Source organism: Microplitis mediator, chromosome 3, assembly GCF_029852145.1.
Source record: "Microplitis mediator isolate UGA2020A chromosome 3, iyMicMedi2.1, whole genome shotgun sequence".
Classification (NCBI taxonomy): Eukaryota; Metazoa; Arthropoda; class Insecta; order Hymenoptera; family Braconidae; genus Microplitis; species Microplitis mediator.
The window spans coordinates 5,526,052-5,546,653 of record NC_079971.1 but is presented as its reverse complement, the minus strand read 5'-3'; the positions used below and the strand labels follow the sequence as shown (position 1 = coordinate 5,546,653).

The 20,602-nt window shown below is 30.9% G+C and overlaps 1 protein-coding gene and 1 long non-coding RNA gene across 2 annotated transcripts in view; one reads left to right on the top strand and one right to left on the bottom strand.

Annotated features, from left to right (window-relative positions):
• Positions 1-20,602, top strand: part of LOC130665736 (calcium-activated potassium channel slowpoke) — a 138,574-nt gene that overhangs the window by 29,775 nt on the left and 88,197 nt on the right. The window contains 4 exon segments of the mRNA XM_057466282.1: positions 2,727-2,788; positions 4,309-4,405; positions 8,438-8,701; positions 8,906-9,073. Coding sequence (XP_057322265.1) covers positions 2,727-2,788; positions 4,309-4,405; positions 8,438-8,701; positions 8,906-9,073 — 591 coding nt within the window.
• LOC130665737 (uncharacterized) overlaps positions 5,553-20,602 on the bottom strand; it is a 33,308-nt gene continuing 18,258 nt past the window's right edge. The window contains exons 4-5 of the long non-coding RNA XR_008989575.1: positions 19,939-20,098; positions 5,553-6,226 (exon numbers count right to left, since the gene is read on the bottom strand). This is a non-coding gene — a long non-coding RNA (uncharacterized LOC130665737). The remainder of the gene's footprint in view (positions 6,227-19,938; positions 20,099-20,602) is intronic.

Sequence of the window (20,602 nt, the reverse complement as noted above, 5' to 3'; positions counted from 1 at the left end):
TGAATGATTTGATGATAAAACTTTCAACACTGCCAGTGTGAAAGTTACACGACGCAGTGTTATATTTTGGACCGTGTGAATCAGAACGTTCACACCACCAGTGGTGTAAATGTATGAGATATTTATTTTAAATTCTCGATTACTTCGACACTAGGTATCCAATTTTTATTTCAAGATATGCTTAATTTAAATCCGTTTTTCAGTAGAAAGGGTGTAATTTTAACACTAAATTGGCAAAATAGAATTTTTACTGCTCTTTTATCAACATGTTTCGAAAACAGAACATCATCAAAAATTTCTTATATTTTTACTCAGTTTTAATACATTTAATTTTATCAAGTATATTCACTTCAACTTGATCATCATTAGATTGAAGCTATTTATTATCAATACTTATTACTGAATATTGTGTATAAAATCTGAGTTCTCTCATAATTTCACCGACTGTATCTATTTTAGCTTTTCTTTTCTGAACACTGCGTTGACTTAACCTACGTCGTTTAGCTTTTCTGATCCCCATTAATTGGATAGTTACCACCAACTACACAATCTACATGTCGTTTTGTTTGAAGTTGGTTTGTATCAGTCCAAATATGGACCTTGTTCGATTTTCGTAAATCGAGATTCCTTTAGATGTCGATATGTAGAAGTGCTACACTGTAAAAAAAAAAATCGGTATGAAAATGATCCCCGAAAATTCAGTGTAAATCGACGGTGTGAAATTTGTTTGGTGTTAAATATCAAGCGGTGTACTTTTAACACCAGAACATCTGTCCTAAGCTCGTAAATAGCGAAAATTTTTGCCAATGGCTCAGAGAGTGCACCATTTTTTTAATTTTTTACATGTATATACTATGATGAAAATATCATATTATTATAGTTGCAGTTTAAGTTACAGTCAGTAAATTTTGTAGTTATCATTAAAGCAATTTTTTTGGAACGATCGTGATCCTCAGACTACGCTGGCACATGTCCAAATACGTGGGTATCACCATTGTAATATCTGAAGTCTACTTTGGCTCATATCGTAAAGTCATACGGAATTTGTAGCTTCGTGTCAAGCAACGATTAGATTTCATAAATCCGCGGACTCTCCATTTAGATATACCTGCTGTTATCGAGTTCGTTTGTGTGCTTTATCTATATTCCGGGCAAATTGCTTTGTCGCTCATTAATTTAATCGACCGTCTCGTTCTTATATATGTTTGGCATGTGGCTCGACTTGATCTGTTAAATTAATCTTTCATATAAATTTATTCTGCATTATATAAATTTAACATGCCACGAAAACTACATCTATTAAAGTTCTTAAACTTTTCACGGTTTCCGTAGTATTAATAAAATCATTTTTGAAAACATCAATGATGTATTGTATTCATACAATTTAGGATATGATGATGTAATTCCAGTAGCGATATTTTGTAAGGTTCAAAGTTCTAAGTCAACTAGTGTTCCAATCAACAGGAAACGACAGTGAAAAATCCAAAGAAAAAATATGAATTATAAAAAAAAATAAAATTTTTAAATTAATTTTTCTTATAACTTGGAAGAATTCATTTAAACTTCATTTCTGAAGTTTTCTTTCAATAGTTCATACACGGTAAGAAATGCATGGCGTTCAACACCATGCTGGTATGGTCTCAAAACAGATACTAAAACAGTATGTGAAATATTCCAAGACAGTATTGTAACGAGTCCCAGAAGTATGGCGTTATTTACTATACTGTATAGTACTGGAGCTATTGTATTGCTCACACGTATGCATAGCAGGCACGACGAAACAGCATGGCCCTGAGACCCATACTACAATGCCGAGGGCACAATGCTACTAGTTTTTCCCGCCATAATTTTTGGCGTGTCAATCAATGCATACTATCGTATCACCACCAAAACTATATAGATGTTTTTAGACTAGGTTTATCGGCCAGAAGCATTGTGGATACGGCAACGCAGTAAAGGCCTGACGGCCATACTGACATTGCGGCGTCCGCGACAACTATTTCCGATGTTACTATTCCCGCAATGGTTAAATAATCCATGCATACAATTTTATAACCTATAAAAATCTTCGATACCATACAGTATAGCGTTCACGCTAGGGATGGGCGGTATTGAAAAAAAAAACATCGATATCGTAACATCGATAGTTTTTTATTATCAAGTATCGATATATCTTGTCCAAAAAATATCGATAGAAAACATCGATACTTTAGAAAAAAAACATCGATAGTTGAAATATCAACAGATATCGCCCATCCCTAGTTTACGCCCATACTGGCATAGTGATATCCGCAAAATATTTCTCACCGTGTACGAATGAACCCGAAATTCTATCATCAGCTCGTCATTTTCACTAAGCTTTGAAAAATTATCATTAGATTTTTTTAAATTCTGTGATTAGAAGATAGAAAAAATATTTTTGAGTTTAAAAGGCTCAAAACTTAAAATTTTGTTACTCAAAACTCACGAAATCAATGCTTTGAAACTTACAGGATCTTTTATTCTGAAAATATCTACACATGTTCTAAAAATATGATCGAATTATCTGCTGACGAAAGTCACTATACTTATTTTTAATGCCTTTCTATAACTATGTTTGACCAAATAAAAGATTTTTCAAATTTTTCGATGTACACTTGTATTAAAAATTTTTCAAATTCTATATTCAATAATAAGACATAACCAATACATATATTTAATAACTCTGAATTCTATTTCTGTTTCAGGTCGTACTCGTCTTTATCCTCAGTATCGCGTCATTGATAATATATTTTATTGATGCCTCGAAGTAAGTACAATATAATATTCTAAAATCATAACGAAAATAGTCATTGTCAATCTTTTCACTGCTTACACTGTGAAAAATTTGCCAAGTACTCATGGATTAAATCTGGAGTGAATTTTTTTTTATTCATTTAATCTCCCCAGAGTATTCCTTACTCCGAGGAAAAGTTTTATGCATTAATTTATTATTAATTTCAAAATCCCTGGAATGAAATACGAGCAGTAAAAAATCGCGAATTAGTCTTAGAAAATGACAATAACAGACCAATACAAGACGAAAATATAGACGATGTATTGAACAAAACAAAGAGTCATGTGGGGCAAGTGTGCGCGAACCCGTGCATTTTAGTCCGAAATCAATGGGTTTGCGTATACTTACCCACAGCGCACACTTCCCCCACATGATTCCACTTCTTTTCACAGTCATTCCGAAATCACTTCGCTGAAAAAAACTCCCTATTTACTCCGTATGCGGGGTAATTTTTCTTAGAACTCCGTAAATTCGAGTGACGGAGTCAATTTAGATTTTTAAATCTCTCCGAATTCATTCCCAATTTTTCGCGGTGTAACAATACTTCAAAATATTTCAAGTTTATCGATTTCGTTGTCAATCTATCGACATTATTTTAAAATCTATGGCACTTAGAACGTGAAAGTAATGAAAATTTTCAAAATAATCACACTAAAAAATCGGGAGTGAATTCGGTGTGATGACGAATTCCATTAAAATCCGGATTCACTGTCACTCGAGTTTTAAAAAAAAATCACTCGGCATACCGGGTAAATAGGGAATTTGTTTTTTCAGCGTGATTTCGAAATGGTCTGGATTTTATTTCAATCCGGAGTTTTACTATTAAAATAAACTCCCTTTTGGGGTAAATTTCACTCCGCGGGGATTAAATAAATAAAATCATCCGCTTCGCATTCACTCCGGATTCAATCCGCGTTCACTCCACTAATTTTTTTCAGTGCAATGTTTTTCTTATCATGAAAGGAATCAATTGCTCTCTAGAGTTCAATTTTTCCCGCTAAAATTGAAACAGCTGTAAGGTCAAAATCTGATACACAACTTTAACCATAAAAATTTTTTTTACTTAACATTTAATTGACTTTTTTATGGCCGAAGACAATAACCAGTAAAAATGATATTCATCTCAATAAAACAAGAAAGAATCGTAATTGATAGTTTTGTTTTCTTGGATAAAAAAATTCCAAAGAAACGTAGCAAGCAAAACTAACAAATAAAAGGGTAATTTCATCGGGAATCCAATAGTTGAAAGCATCATGATTATTCAGACAACGGGGTAAAGTCGATATCCCATTCGGATATCCTTGCGAGGCTCTCTTCTTCTACCTCTTTTCCTTTCCTTCTTCCCGTTATTCTCATTCGCTCTTCTCTTATCTGTTCATCTCACTTGGCATCGTTTCCAGCCCTTTACTATGTCAGTCGTATCAAATAAAAAAGTATTGATCAATTGTATGCTATTTTTGTATATTATTATTTTTCATTTTGTTATGTTGCAGTGAAGAGGTCGAACGTTGCCAGAAGTGGAGCAACAACATTACTCAGCAGATAGACTTAGCTTTTAATATATTTTTTATGGTCTACTTTTTTATACGCGTAAGTATCTTTATGAAACATGTTATTCAATTTGTTCATTTTTCTTTTCACGTAACCGCTGTAGTTTAACCTTCAACGTAACTACAATCGATCATATCATCTCTATTGATCGGACGATTCGCTTTGTTATCTTTGCTTTCAACAAATAATACTAAATTATCGTCTTTGTGCGCAAGTTTTTCATTTTTATACAGCGTAAATAAATTTAATGTCATCCCGAGTCGAAATTTAACGTACAAGACGTTGAAAACGTAAATTCAACCTTTGAAGACGTAAATAGTCGTAAAACGTATTTTAGACGTATAGTTGACGTTCGAAAACGTAAATAAGACTTGCGTAATCTTAAATTGTAGATACAACCTTTCAAGACTGGCAATAAAACAATTAAACTATATCGGAAACATTTTTGTCTACAAGCTTCTAGGTAGTCTGTAAGACCCAAAAAAGCTCGAGAAACTGGGCATCAGTAGAGTTACCTCCTACAAGGCCCAAAATATTTTTCGACAGCTGCTAAGAATTTTTATTTCTTGTCTTCTAGCTGCTAGACATTGTTTTTCCGACATAGTTCAATTGTTTTATTGCAAGTTTTGAAGAGTATTATCTACGATTTACGATTACGCAAGTCTTATTTACGTTTTCGTACGTCAACTACGTCTAAAATACGTTTTACGACTGTTAACGTCTTCAAAGGTTGAATTTACGTTTTCAACGTCTGTACGTTCAATCTACGATTTAAATTTTGACTCGGGATCGTTCATGGAAGATATGGTCACTGAAGTTCCATTTCTATGAATAAATTAAGTGCCATGTAAAATATTAGCAAATGGTCTCTTATGGTACAGAATTTAATGTCGACATTTTAAGTTAGCGAGATCATTCCGGGTCAAAAAATTTGATCTGATTTCAGTCTAATTGAACTGAATTTGGACTAATTGGTCTGGATTTGAACAAGTTGATCTGTTTTCGATTTTTTATAAAAGTTTTAAGGCAGTAGTCTGGTAACTCGCGCCGTTTTTCATGCCTATTTTTAGGAGCCGTTTTTTGAGAAAGAACAAATGAAAAGTTTTGAATTTTGAATGTATTTTTATTTACATCTTAAGGTAACAAGAAAAAATTTTTTGAAGAAATTAATAGTAGATTGTGTGACAAGTGATGAAACAAGACGATTTCAGACTAGGGTGAGGTTAGCTGCCCGAGCCACAGGCGAGGGCTGACATCACCCGCAGTCTGAAATCGTATTTTATCCTGAGTCACACACTATATTTTTCATGATTACCTGCATCGGAACTTTAAGATTGTATCAGCAGCCAGTAAGAAACAAGTTAATTTCAAGCCGATGATGCGGAGGACTGTTAGAGAATGAGAAATATGTGATTTACAGTCACTTATTAAAGAGTAAATAAGACAAAAATATTATTTTCACTGATTTTTTATTAACTTTATTTGGTTAATTAAAATTGTCACTTAAAAAATGAAATGAGTTAACTGAAGTGAAAAGTAAACAAATGAGAGTAATAAGGCTGCAAATGAAGATTAAATATAATTGACATCGGGCAGAAACAATTGTTTCTTCCCAAGAGAAGAAACACGCATGTTTCTGCCCACTGTATAAAGATGCTTTTGAATTACGAATTCGCTAGCAGTTGTTTGTAGCATCGGCTTGAAATTAGCTTGTTTTGACGGGCTGTAGAGACACTGAAACTTCAAGTTTTGATGCTGATATCATGAAAATATTGTTTTATTATTATTATGGTCACTTGAAGTGGGCGCCTCAAAAAAAAGCGCGTGGGTAGCCCGGGTGATTTTGACTCTTGAGGACATCTGAAATAAAAAATTCTTAATTACTCTTAATCTATAGATATGTAGTGAAGGAAGCCCTTTCCATAGGGTATGGGGAGAAGTTGCGTCCGACTTATTCATAAGCAACCATGTTCACCAGCGCTGGGAGACTGGTACCACGGGGGCCTTTCCAAGCCCACTTTGACCAGAGTCTCTTTATTTCCTGAGATGGTACACGGAAAGAAATTTTCTTTAAAAATTACCGTTAAATTCACTGTAATCGTGGAACATAATGCGGCGCTTTTATATATTACCATTTTTGAAATAAAAATTACGAAAATATTTATTTATTCTGTGGTAAACTTCATAAAATTTACCGAAAACCGAATAAAATTTACAGTGGACTACGGCAAAATTTGTTCAAAAAAACATCAGAATTTATCTCATTTACCAACAAACGATTAGGTCGTGCTATTCGTCCCACGATTACAGTGAAGTTAACGGTAATTTTTAAAGAAAATTTCTTTCCGTGTAGTAGTGTTTGGCCCACAGAGGTAGGGCTCGTAGTGGCTGTGGTTAGATACCACGCGCAATCAGAATTTTTGGTCATACCTCCGGTTAATGTCCACCGTAGTCGTCACTCGATTATATTTTTCGGCTAAAAGTGTCATTTGGGTCGGAAGATTGGAATGACCCCGTAACGCGTGTATGCCCAAAGGGTTAGATAACGGCCTCCCCTAAGACGGAGGTGAACTTCGGTCTCGTCACGCTAATTAATTCTATAGATATGTCATTCTGGTCGGAACTACAATTATAAAATTTTATCGAAAAATAATGAAATGGCGGACTTTGAATAATTACTTTTATTATGAATGACAAATAAAGACGAATACCTTGAGAAAAATTTTTCGTATGAATTTAAAATTGTAAACAATTTCAAAGATGTTCATAAAATGTAAAGTAGAGTTTGAATGTAATTATGCAAAGTGTTAGTATAAATATTTGTGAATAGCTTTTAGTCATTAATTTGCATTTGAATTGTAAATCAACTGTAAGTCTTATTTGAATTGTAATGTTTGTTTTTAGTGACCTGACAATAGTTTAGGTAATTTAAACCGAAACGTTGTCAATAAATGTTATTTATTCAACACATGTACGGTTATCCTGTTTTATCATGACTGTAAAGCGAGCCCTAAGTGGCCATTTATCGACCAGTTTACTATAATCAATGAAAGGGCAATGCAGATTTTCAGGTTTATCACCACTATGATATCCCAGAATTCCGGATAACAAAGTTGACAGTAAGCTGATGTAAATTTATTGACGCAATTAGGTAGCAAAATTACTGCGAAAAGTTTAAGTGTAAGTTGGATGGGCCCCTTTACTATCAGTTTGAAAAAAACTTTTTATCTTGAATTTTTTTTTAACGTATCTAATATTTTTAGCTGCTGACTATAAGCACTAAATGGCGTAATTTCGATAATGTGTTAAAAAAAATATGATGAGTGACACATCCCTAGTAGAAATGAAATCGAGTTTTTGTCTAGTAACTGGCCAGTTTGACTAGAGATCCAAGAAAAACATGGCGGCTTTGAAAAAACTGACACTTTTAAATTAAGGTTTTGAGGTTATTAAAATTATCAGTTTCTCGGAAAAATAAAACAGACACGGGTGATGTGAGCCCTCTCTATCCAAAAGTTACCATAGAATTCACTCGAATGGGTTAAAAACCGTATAGAAACCAATAGATTCTATGGGAATATCGACAGGGCCTTCGGCTCAGATAGACAACTTCACCTTGGGCTGGATTCATATTGTTTTATCCCTTGTCATTCAATTTTCTATTACATGATTTAAATTTAGACATTTTTTTTAGATGATCTGTGCACTACCCGGGTCAAAAAAATAACTTGATTTTGACTTAGTTAACTTGATTTTTACACTTACTTTGTTTTCTAACTTCAATATGACTTTTTTAACTTAAAAATTTAAGTCAAATCTAAGATAACTTAACTTTATTTTGACTTTGCGTAAATCGGTACTGAGTTAGACAACTTAGCAAAACCAAAAGTGTTTTCATATCTTAAACGTGTTTTTCATTTACTAAAAAAATAACTTAAACTTGACTTACTTTCTTTTCAATTTTTAAAATTACGCCAAAATCAATTTATTTTTTTGACTGGGTATATATTCATTCAAATAAATTAAAAATGTTTATCAATAAAAAATTAACTTTTAAAACAATTTCTTCAGTTTATCGCCGCCAGTGACAAGCTGTGGTTCATGCTGGAGATGTACTCATTTGTGGACTACTTTACGATACCACCGTCTTTCGTATCGATCTATTTGGATCGAACGTGGATCGGGCTGCGGTTTCTTCGAGCCCTACGACTGATGACGGTTCCGGACATTCTCCAGTACCTCAACATTCTAAAGACATCGAGTTCCATTCGTCTCGCCCAACTCGTCTCCATATTCATTTCCGTTTGGCTTACCGCTGCTGGCATCATTCATTTGGTAAAATAAAGAAAAAAGACTAAAACTGAGACTTGTTTTATTTTTCATTTCTTTCTTTTTCCCTTTAGCAACAAAAGTGTTGTATTGTTTTGTGTTTCAGAGTAAATCTTGTGGTCTATTATTTTATGTCTGTTTCTGTTTTCAGTTTTTTTTGTGTCTACTTTAATTTTTTCCTTCATACTTATTATCTTACAATGATTACAGCTTGAAAACTCAGGAGACCCTTTCGAGTTCGCAAACCCACAACCACTTTCTTATTGGACGTGCGTTTATTTCCTGATCGTCACAATGTCAACGGTAGGATACGGCGATGTTTACTGCCAGACTATTCTTGGCCGTACATTCCTAGTATTTTTTCTACTTGTCGGTTTGGTAAGTTCAATTTATCATAATTTATATGCTAATAAATTCGCTACTATTATATATATATATACAAAATATATATATAAATAAATATCTGTAAATCTATTATATATGTCTTCCCTAAATCTATTTACTATCTCTATTTTTCTTATTTTTCTTCTTCATACATTTTTTTTTTTATTTTATTTTCATTATTATTTTTAGGCGTAAACTTGAGTAGTGGGAGAAAAAATTCCAACTGTAAAAAATTTTATAATTTATATTATTATCCAAAAAATTACAGCCCTTACAATAATAATTATTAATAATCACAGCTGGAATTTTTTCAAAACTTCATTTCTTTCGTGAGCTTGCAGAACGAACGATCTTTTTAAAACCTTTTTTTTTTTTTTACTTTTGTTGTAATTTTTTTCAAACTTAAATTTCCAGTGTAAACTTTCCGATTTTTTTTTATTTGTCTATAATTTTTTTTATTTTTATTTTTAGATCTAGTCCTTAATTTTCGTAGACTTCTTTTAAAATATGTTACTTATTAAGCGATACTTTATAAAGAAAAAACTTATTATAGTTTCTTTGGTTATCTTTGTACCGATCCACCTGAAATTGGTCCATCTGAAAGTGTACTTGTACAATATGTACATGATTTACAATTCAGATATTAGGTGTTTTATCTGTTACTAAGTTAATTTTAGCTAAATAATGCGCACAAAGTTTCATAACAATGCAATGATTTAATCCAGAGCGTGCTTATAGACTGTTCAGTATGATAATTCAGTCACACTATAGTATAGACCACTCTGCTATTACTACAGATACCAAAACTGTGAGCTGTTAACCTTGACTTCGTCTTCATCTTACAGAAATAAAGTTAACTACAAAAGTTATTGTTAATTATTATTTAATTTAATTGGATCAATATTCACTGGACCAATACAACGATTACCGCGAATTTTATAGTCGATAACGAGAGTTTCGATTTAAATTTAAAAACTATATACATGTTGGTCGTTCGTTTTACATGCTTTGCTAACACGAGTTTTGTCAATTCATCATGAGCAGAAAATAAAAAAATTTTAATCATGAATTAAAAAAAAATTTGATTAGTAAAAATAAAAATAATATAGAGCGGGAGGAGCAAAACGGAGTACTTAAGGAAATAGTGTCGGGAACTCAAAATGTTAAGTATTTTTTTTTTTATGATTTTCAAAGTGAATAGAAAAATTTTTAGCTGCCGTTAAAAGAAAATTTTAAATTTGGCGGCAAAATGAGGTACCCTCTAAAAAATTTTTTTAAAAAATTTTAACGGTACGCCATTTTGTCCTCTGACCCATTTTGCCCCTCCCGCGCTTAGAACTAAAATATATAAAATGAATCATATGAACTGACAATACAAGACTGCCGATTCTGATAAATGTATAAAAATGTCCCATGCGCTAATTGATTTATATTTTGTTTTATTATATATTCATAATCAATAGGAAATTAATATTAATATTTTTTTAAATTGATTTATTTAGAAAAACATTAATCCAATGATTTTTGCAGTGATATCGCAGGACATTTTTAGAAAATATATAAATTAATATCGAGAAATGAATGCTTTGTTTGAATGGTGATGCATGGTGTATGCATGACTGCCGAAAAATAGATAATAACAGCTAGCAGCGTAAATTTATTCAAAAGCTATTTAATTGAATAAAAATAATTAAAGTTATTTATGTTGAAAGAAAACAAATCGTTGTTTAATATTGTAATAAATTGTTGATAAGGAAATAATCAGACTTTGAAATATTTTTAGAAGAACAATTCATTCGCCTAGTATCACCGTTCAAATGAGGATTATCTTCATGATATTTATCAACTGCTGCATAATTACCAACTGCGTAATTACTGACTGCGTAATTACCAACTGCGTGATTACCGACTGTGTAGTTACCGACTGAAAGTTTTGTAGTATTTAATAACTATTGAAAAAAACAGTATCTCATCTTTTTAAAATTGATTTGGATGCATATAATTTTAGTTGACAATATATTTAATTAGAAATAAAGTTGATAAATATCGTGACGCGGTTTCGAAAGCCGCATTAAAAAAAAAAAAGTAACGTATATAAATATAATTCGTTTCGTTTACATATGAAACCGCACAATCCAAAAAATCGTCTGCAAATGAGAGGGAAGTTGTTCGTCAAAAAGGGTTTGCGTCGATTGCTGTGCATTATATAGAATGAAAATAAAATATAATTATTAAAACAATTACTTAGAATTGTTTTTGGTTGCTAATGTCAACACAAAGATCAGCTCACGTGTGACGCCCGATTGTTTGAAAAATATATCATCTCCTGATCATTCTCTTACTTATGGACCAACCGGTTAACCGAACATGACCTGCACCTCGAGCGGAGCAAGGCAGCACGGGAGACAATCAATATATGAGAATAAACACATAAAGAAATAATATTTTTTTTTTTTATAGATATTATAGTACACAATCGAAAAGTATAATACAGATAGCACAAAACAAATGAGAGGTCGACCAATTAGGCTGTTCTTTTTATTTAGAATTTTTGACATTCACTAAGTTTTGTTCAAAAAATAGATCCATTTTATAATCGTATTAATACCGACAAAAATATTTTCCTTCATTTCTGACATTAATTATCTATTTTGACATACTAATACTTAACATGTAATACTTTCCGTATTAATAAGTATAATAACCAATTTTCTAAAATAAGTTATCTACAGTCGGTACTCAGATCATCAATGAGTTTTTAATTGAGATATTTCTTAATCACTTAGACGTTTTAATTAGCTAACTTAAATTTACAATGTGATAATTTAAATTTTTCATACAGCAGAGATTTGATTCCCTGGCGCGCTTGAAGTACCGTCAATTACGGTAATGACCGTAATTTGCCATAATTTACGGTATTCGAAAGAATTACGGTATTTTACGGCAATATACGGTTCTTTGCCGTAAAATAACATAGTTTACGGTAAAATACGGTATTTTATGGTGAACCTACGATATTTCACGGCAAAAGTATGGTATTCTAACCGTAAATTGGCAGTAAGAGAACGAAAAATGTAATTTACCGTTAAATTGCGGCAAGCTTGCAGTATTTTACCGTAAAGTGAAGTATTACACTGTAGAAAATGCAGAAGTGAAAAAGCATACCGCGCTTACGGTAAAAATGCCGCAAATTACGATAAATTGCCGTATTTTATAGTAATTCACCGTCAATTACCGCAGATTACGTTAAATTGCTGTAAATCGCCGCAGGTTACCGTAAATTGCAGTAAATTCCCGTTATTTGGATCCACCAGGGTTGTCATTGTCATTGTCCGCAAATAAAAAAAAAATTCAATTTCATTCTCTGTACACTCAAGTGTTTGAAAATCACTGACCAAAATTAATAAATTGGTAGTCATGGTTTTTAAATTTCTAGTTATGAATAAACTTTGTGTAAGATATAGTAGTCTGAGACAGTGATAGGAATAATTGCGTCTCAATTGTAGGCATAGTCACAGTTAACACATTGATGTAAATTTAAATAAAACAATTAAAAGTATATTATTATTTTAACAATTTTGTTATTACCATGAGAGTTATATTTTATGAGTAAAAACCGAAGCGACAGTTTAGAAGAAATCAATTCGTAGGGATTATGGGTCCAACTATTAATTTTTTTTACATTCTCAAAAATTTATCGCAGAACAGTCTAAAATGTTTTTGCACCCGTGGTTTGGTAAAATAAAGTAATATTGTTCTAAGGAAAATAATTCCAAAGTTATGTGAGGACATAAGTTAAATAGGGTTACATATACATTCGTCATATGCAAACTATAATTATAGTGGCAATATTGCTCAATTCTGGAGCAAATATTGAGCAAGTTAAGGAGAATACAGCGAAATATTACATAGATATATACTGTGATTTCAAGATCTTGACTAAGATAGCTACTAGGGAATATCTAACTCTTCTTCTTGACTTTGTTAGTTATATTAAAAAGGTTGAACTTTTGGCAAATTAAAAAAACTAAATGAGATTTCTTAAAAATGTCATGCTGGTGTTTCTGCTTATAATTATTAAATTACACTGTAGAAAATCGGGAGTGATTACGGATTTTATTTCAATCCGAATTCACTCGGAGTTCCGGAGTTTTAAAAAAATCAATCCGTATGCGGAGTGAATAGGGATTTTTTTGAGCGATTCCGGAGTAACACGGATTCTATTTCAATCCACGTTCACTATAATTCGGAGTTATAATATTTGAATAAATTTTTATTTAATAGAAATAACTGTTTATGAGGAACATAATTATTTCAATAAATAATTGATTCAGGTATTAGTAATTAAATCATATATATAATACATAGTGGAAACATTAAATTATTTAGTAGTTATAGTAACACACACGGAAACAATAAACAGTACTGGTACTTATCTTCGCAGTGATCGACGAAGAATATAGGGAAAAATACATTTTGATATGACTGATTCATATTAGAACAAGAGTAAGTCATTGCTTAACACCTACTATTACTTTTTAAACAGTAATCAGTGCTGTGCTTCACAGTACATGAAACATATGACTGGCTACTGTTAAAACAGTCGTTGTTCATAGTTCAAGAGTATACAAACCTTTTACCACAACTCTTGTTGCAGTATAGAATGCGATAATTTACTATTTAGTGACAGAAATGGTTACTTAGATCTCGTAGTTCTCATTGACATCCAGAACAGTACTCAGTCTTGTTCTGACATGAACGGTTATTAATTTCATATGTGTCTTTATTATTCTTGACACTAGAGACACATATGAATTTAGTAATAGTTCATGTCAAAACAGGATTGATTACTGTTCTGGATGTCAATGAGAACTACGAGATCTAAGTAACCATTTCTGTAACTAAATAGTAAGTTCTCGCATTCTATACTGCAACAAGAGCTGTGCTAAGAGGTTTTTATGCTCTTGAACTATAAATGACGACTATTTTAACAGTAACCAGTCATATGTTTCATATACTGTGGAGCACAGCACTGGTTATTGCTTAAAAAGTGATAGTACGCGTAAGCAAAGACTTACACCTGTTCTCATATGAATCAGTCATATCAAACTGTATTTTTCCGTATATTTTTCGTCGATTACTGCGCAGAACTGTAACCAGTCCTATCTGTTTCTTTCCGTGTAGTTTTTATGCCTGCACGAAAAATATATATTCCGGCAAAATAGTATATATCCGGCTTACATCTTTAGTATTGACGTATGTATGCTATTTTGCCGGCATATGTTCCCGGATATGTCTTTTTCCGTGTGGGTAGGAATTTTTTAATTCGGTACAGTATGAAATGATGTATCGTGGGATGGTTAATGTATGTCATATGACTCAGTGGAATGAAATTAATGATCGCAAATCAAAAATCTAATTTGTTTAACTTCATAACCGTGAAAGTTTTAATTATCAGCAGCTTATAATTTTTAGAAATTATTTCTCGTGATTATATGGAAAGGGAGCTGAGTTATAAAAGACTTAACCTTTGTAATACTAATTTTTTTTATGATTAATATTTTCCAAAACTCCCCATCGGAGTGAGATTCACTCCGAGAGGGTTGCAGTAAAAAATCATCCACTCCGGATTCACTCCGCAAATTTTTTACAGTGTACATTTAACTTTATGGTCTTAACGATTTCATTGCTTCAATAAATGCAATTTTAATTATTATTTTTTTATGAATATATAATAACTTTATATGTAATAAAAATAAAAATTAAGAAAAAATAACCTATGTTACTACTATAATGGACTTAGAGATTCATTATATATGCATACAAACTAAAAAATTCAAAATTTAAGTTTTTTTTCTATACTATAGTATCTATAGTAATTAAAAATGGTCTATGTATGCCCCTAACAACTTCAAGTTACGGTAAAATTAGAGTATATTCACCGTAGTAGCGCGAAATTACCGCCAAAGGGAAACTTTACGGTCATTATACGGCAACACTACCATAAATACTGCAAGACTGCCCGTAACTTGTTATACTCGCCGTAAATTCACAATTCTATGGTATGAAAATAATTATACTTTTTATAATTACGCGACGATGCACGAGGGTCAGCGCAATGGATAGCAGCAAATACTTTAAATCGGAAGGATCCGGGCTCGAGCCCAACAGCCACCAGGATTTTTTTTTGTCAATAAAAAATATTGGGTGATTCGTTTTGATTTAGAAAAGTTATATTGACAGCTTGTAGGATCGATCTTTATAAAAAATAATATTTGTAACTTAGCTATTTCGGTATAAATAAAAACTGCAATTACTATTCTACAGCCAAGTCTTTAGTGAACACGACAGGCCAAATTTGGCTAGAAAAACTCGTTAAAAAGTAGATCAAATCCTAGTTAGTATTTTCCAGCTAGGTCATTTCTGATTTGTGACACGATGTGAATTGATCGAGCTATAGCTCAATGAAGCAAACTTGGCCGGGAGCCAATCAAAGCTTATTTGAAATTCTTTTAAAACTCCAAATTAAATAATGCCCGGGTGTTTACATAAAAGTTTGAATATTTATTTTATTTTTTCAGTAGATGTGAGTTAAACTTTTAATTAGTTTGCAGTGTCTAATTGTAAATATTGTGTGAAGTAAAAAAAGGAGAGAGAAAAAAAACTATGTAACGCGTAACAGATACTTATAAAGATTCTTAAAATTACCGCTCCTATATTTTTAATATAAGAACAAGATCGTTAGATTAAATTTATATAAAAAAAAAGATTAGATTTTGCAAGGGTACACGGAGAAAAAAGAATAGTTTTAATTCCTATGTAGAATGGTAACCATTACTATGTTGAATAGTAACGAGGATTTCTTAGCGTCGAGAGTCACGGGACAGAGTAATCCCCTCATTCTACATGGTAACGTTGGCTATGCTAGCATAGGAATGATTAGCATTCTACATTGACGAGAGAACTAGGCAAATGGACATGACTACAATGTTACCTAGCAACACTTACGATCTTTTATTTATTTTATATTTAGTAGATAAGGTTATGACTAAGGCCAGGATTTTTGCGTTAATTTAAAAATAATTAATACTCAGTGGTGTGAAATTTTTTACATTATGGGGAAAATATTGGTCTTATTAAAAAATTTTTCAAACAAAAGTTGTAGGCAATTTAATTTTCTAAAACGAATGTCTCTTATAATTTTTTCTTAGGACTAATAAGAAAGCCGTAATTTCAAAATTAAGATTTTCATAATTAATCAAATTTTGAATCATTCATTATGAATCTTAATTTTTAAATTACGGTGGAAATATTGGTCGTATAAGAAAATCATAGGAGACAATTTTTTAATAAAATTAAATTTCCTACAACTTTTATTCGAAAACTTTTTTAATAAGACCAATATTTTCGCCGTAATATCAAAAATTTGAACTACTCATTTAAAAAATAAGGCAAAAATCTTGTCCCTAGTTATGACAAAATAAATAACTCAAGTTACTTTAAATATATGTAGAAATTGAATTAATCTATTGAAATAATTAAAATATTGCTCATAATGAAATATCATTTTTTGATAAAAGATAAAGAATAATTAAAAAAATTAGAATATTTAGTAATAAACAATTTATTTACTTCGTTTGTTTACTTCGTTGTCTTATATATATTTATTAAACTGTAATGACAGCTATTCAAGCATGGGACTGAGTAGCATTCTACATAGACCTGATTCCCATGCTAGATAGCGATTTTTACCATTTCACTTGTTTCAATGCAACATAGTAATCATTAGCAGAAAAATGGTAATGATTCCTATTCTACGTAGCATTATTAACCATTTTACAAAAAATGAGTCTGGTTACTATGTAAAATAGTAATCATTGCTATTCTTTTCTCTCCGTGTAGTTTTACGGTTACCAAAGTGCTTCGATCTTTCCTTAGTTTGTATTCTGGTGGATCTTGGCAAGATAAAAATAAAACTACGACTAATATTCGCGTTATCTCACCTTTTTTTTGGAACAAAATATTGAAAGATTTTTTTTTTTATAATAAAATCTATTCTTCGCTGTATGAGAATAGATTTTGAATAAAAACAAAAAAACAAATACAATACAAACTTTGGATTCTCAATGAAATTGACCTCGACAATGGCTTCCAACGCAATAGACAATAATGACTCACAAAATTTATAAGCAAAACTCGAATCCACAATTTCAATAAGTTCAGTATACATTCGATATTGTCCACAATTCTCAACTCATATCTTAAACAAAAGGTAGCAACATAATCAACCTTTGTTCCTTAATTAATCATTAGCAAAACAATACTAATAATTAATTGTTTAAATTATATTGTGCACCAGCTGTCAACTAGTACATTAGAAGTAACTGTATTTATGAAAGCGTTTATGTTCTACTGTATTGTCGTTTTTCGAAAAACTGTAATTAAAACCAGTGGCGACAAAATTTTAATTTATTGAGGTGAAGTTGAATTTTTCGTGAATTAGCTAATGAGTCAAAATTAAGAATATAACATTTATTATAGCAAACTCGTAAGATCTAATGTAAGTACGTGTGAAATTGAATGAATTTTAAAGCTGAGGTTAATTAATCTCTTATTTTTTATTTATTTCTGTGAGATGAAAATGAATAATAATTTGAAGAGGGAACGAAATAAACGTTTTACATATAATATATATAGATAACAAGAAAGAAGAAAGAGAGAGAGATAGAGAGAAAATGAATAGGATGTGAGAATTTTTCTAAATGCTGATTTACTCTACTCTACTTGTGCGCTTCGTTAATTAGCCTCGCCTGATTCGAAATCACTTCTTGAATTTTCTCGTCCTATATTTTTAGCTCTTTGCTATATTTGTTCTTCGAGCTTTGTTCAAATACAACCACATATTTTAAGCTCAGTTAACTTGTATTTAAAAAAAAAATGGCGAAGTTTCCATTTTTTGTTAGTAATAATTGGGATATGATGTCAAGTAAAATAAAAAAAATATATATACAGGAACATTGAAATTAAGATATTATAAGTATATTTGTATATATTATTTTATGATTACACTATAACTATATTATATTTGTTTTTATTGAACATTCGGCCGTTGCTTAAACTGCTTACTATCAGTAACCACTTGTACTCTAGCTCTGTCTATAAATTTTTCAGTATTTCGATCTATATTGTGTCTTATTTATCTTATAGACGTGCTTAAAAAAAGCATTTGCATTGATTGTTTGCATTATTTGTAACATTCAAGAAAATAAAATGTACTTTAAATTAATTACACATATTTTTGATACTATAATTTGAGTATTCAAACACACACACACACACACACACACACACACACACACACACACACACACACACACACACACACACACACACACACACACACACACACACACACACACACACACATACACACAAAGATTTTTTATTTTTCATTTAATTCAGTTGTCACCACTAATGCAACATCATGGTGTTAATTATTTAACTATAATAGAAAAAAATTTGGCCAATTAACTCATTCCATAAGATTGAAAATGGAGTATGATTATGAATTTTGATGCTTTTTTTTGCGACAGTGATCTAAGTTAAAAGCCCCGATACCCGCTCACTTTTCATTGGAGCGAGATTAAATCACTCAATATAAATTAATAAATAAAATCAAAATCCATATTTTTTTTTTATAGTTATTTTTTGAAGTTTCGAGTATTAGAATAAAATTTAAGTTTGAAGAATAATAGAGATAATTAATTATTATTAATTTTTTAAGTAAGGTCCTTGAGTGTACCCACAGTCGCTCACTAAAAGTTGTGATGTACCATTACTCGACCAACACATGGCCCTATAGTCGCTCAAAGACAATATCAATTAAACTATGATAAGTTTATTGATTTGGACAAATAATTTATAAATTATACTACTTTATTCTTTCATAATATAAAATGTCATGAATTTTAAAAATGTATTTTATAAGATATAGTTATAACAATTCTTAAAAAAAAAAATTTGACGTAACCTAAATTTAATCTAACGAATGAACGTCAAAGTAAAAAATGCCCGGCTGAGCGCGATTTTGAAAACAGTCATTTAATTTAAATTTATAATCTATTATAAAATAATTTTATACATCATATTTTAATATATTTAGATTCATAAATAATTATTTACCAATAATAATATTTTTAGTTGTAATTTTTTTTTATAAAAATTATAAACAAACGCCTTAAACAGTTAAAGTGAGCGACTGGTGGTACTGAGCGGATATAGGGGATTTCTTAATAAACGGATCTATTTTCAGAAACGTGCTTATATTGATCGCCAGTGGATTAATAACTACATTTTGAATCTTTAATTGCATTAGTTATTTTTGGTATTTGCTTCAGAAAAGATGTGACCTAAATAACAATCAATAACAGCATTATTTTTACTTCAAAAAATTGAATTTTTTAAGTCAATCTTAAAATCAATCACGTTAACTTTATTTTTATGTATAGCAGTTGTTTAACGTGAAAAAGTAAAAAAAAGTTATTAAATATAACCTACGATCAAATAACCCATAATGCAATAAAAATTATATCAAAACTCAAATAGTTCTCGAAGAAATAACTAATAAAAATCTGAAAAACGGTTGACTCTGACGGCCAAACCCGAAAAATTTCCGCTGTTTAAAAGTTGTCCGAGTTAAAGGAATTACTATTTTTGAGCTTAATAATTTATATTTTTTTGGATAAACCTGTTAACATATACATTACAAATAATTACCACCATGTATGTGTAATACATAACATCAACAATAGAATCCTTCAGTTATTTCTATTTGCAGGCCATTTTTGCTAGTAGCATACCTGAGATAATAGAGCTCGTAGGCAGTAGGTCCAAATACAGCGGCGAGTACAAGCGGGAACACGGAAAGAGGTATTCAAATATTACATCCATCAATCTCAAAGTCTTTCATCTTTTTTCTCTTCTGAATTGAAAGGAACAATCTCTCCGATGATTTTAAAGCTATAAAACGCGAATTTTTAGTTAATGATGATTTTCATTATTCTTCTCTCTAAACATGAATTAGTGAAAGTAAATGAATATTCACTAATTCTAAGTGCAAACCGAACCACTAATTCCAAAAGGTGGTTCGGTTGACACTCAGAATTAGTGAATATTAACTAATTTCACTTATTCATGTTTAGAGAGTTTAATACTACAATAACTTTTATAATAAGGATAATAGTTTTATCGAAAAAATGATATACATATGAGATTTACGATGTTCTTATTATTGTATTTGGTAATAAATGAATTGAACATTGTTTCGAAATTTGGATATATTGATGAAATAAAATACAGTTCAAATTAAGGATGTTTCCGTCATAAAAATACTCAAATTAAATAGTCACCGATAATCGGCTGCCCAATTTCAAAACATGATAAGGGACAAACTTTTTAAAAATCGGTTTTTTAGTATTCTTTGGTTAAATAAACCGAATATTTTAGTTTAATAAATTCCAAAGT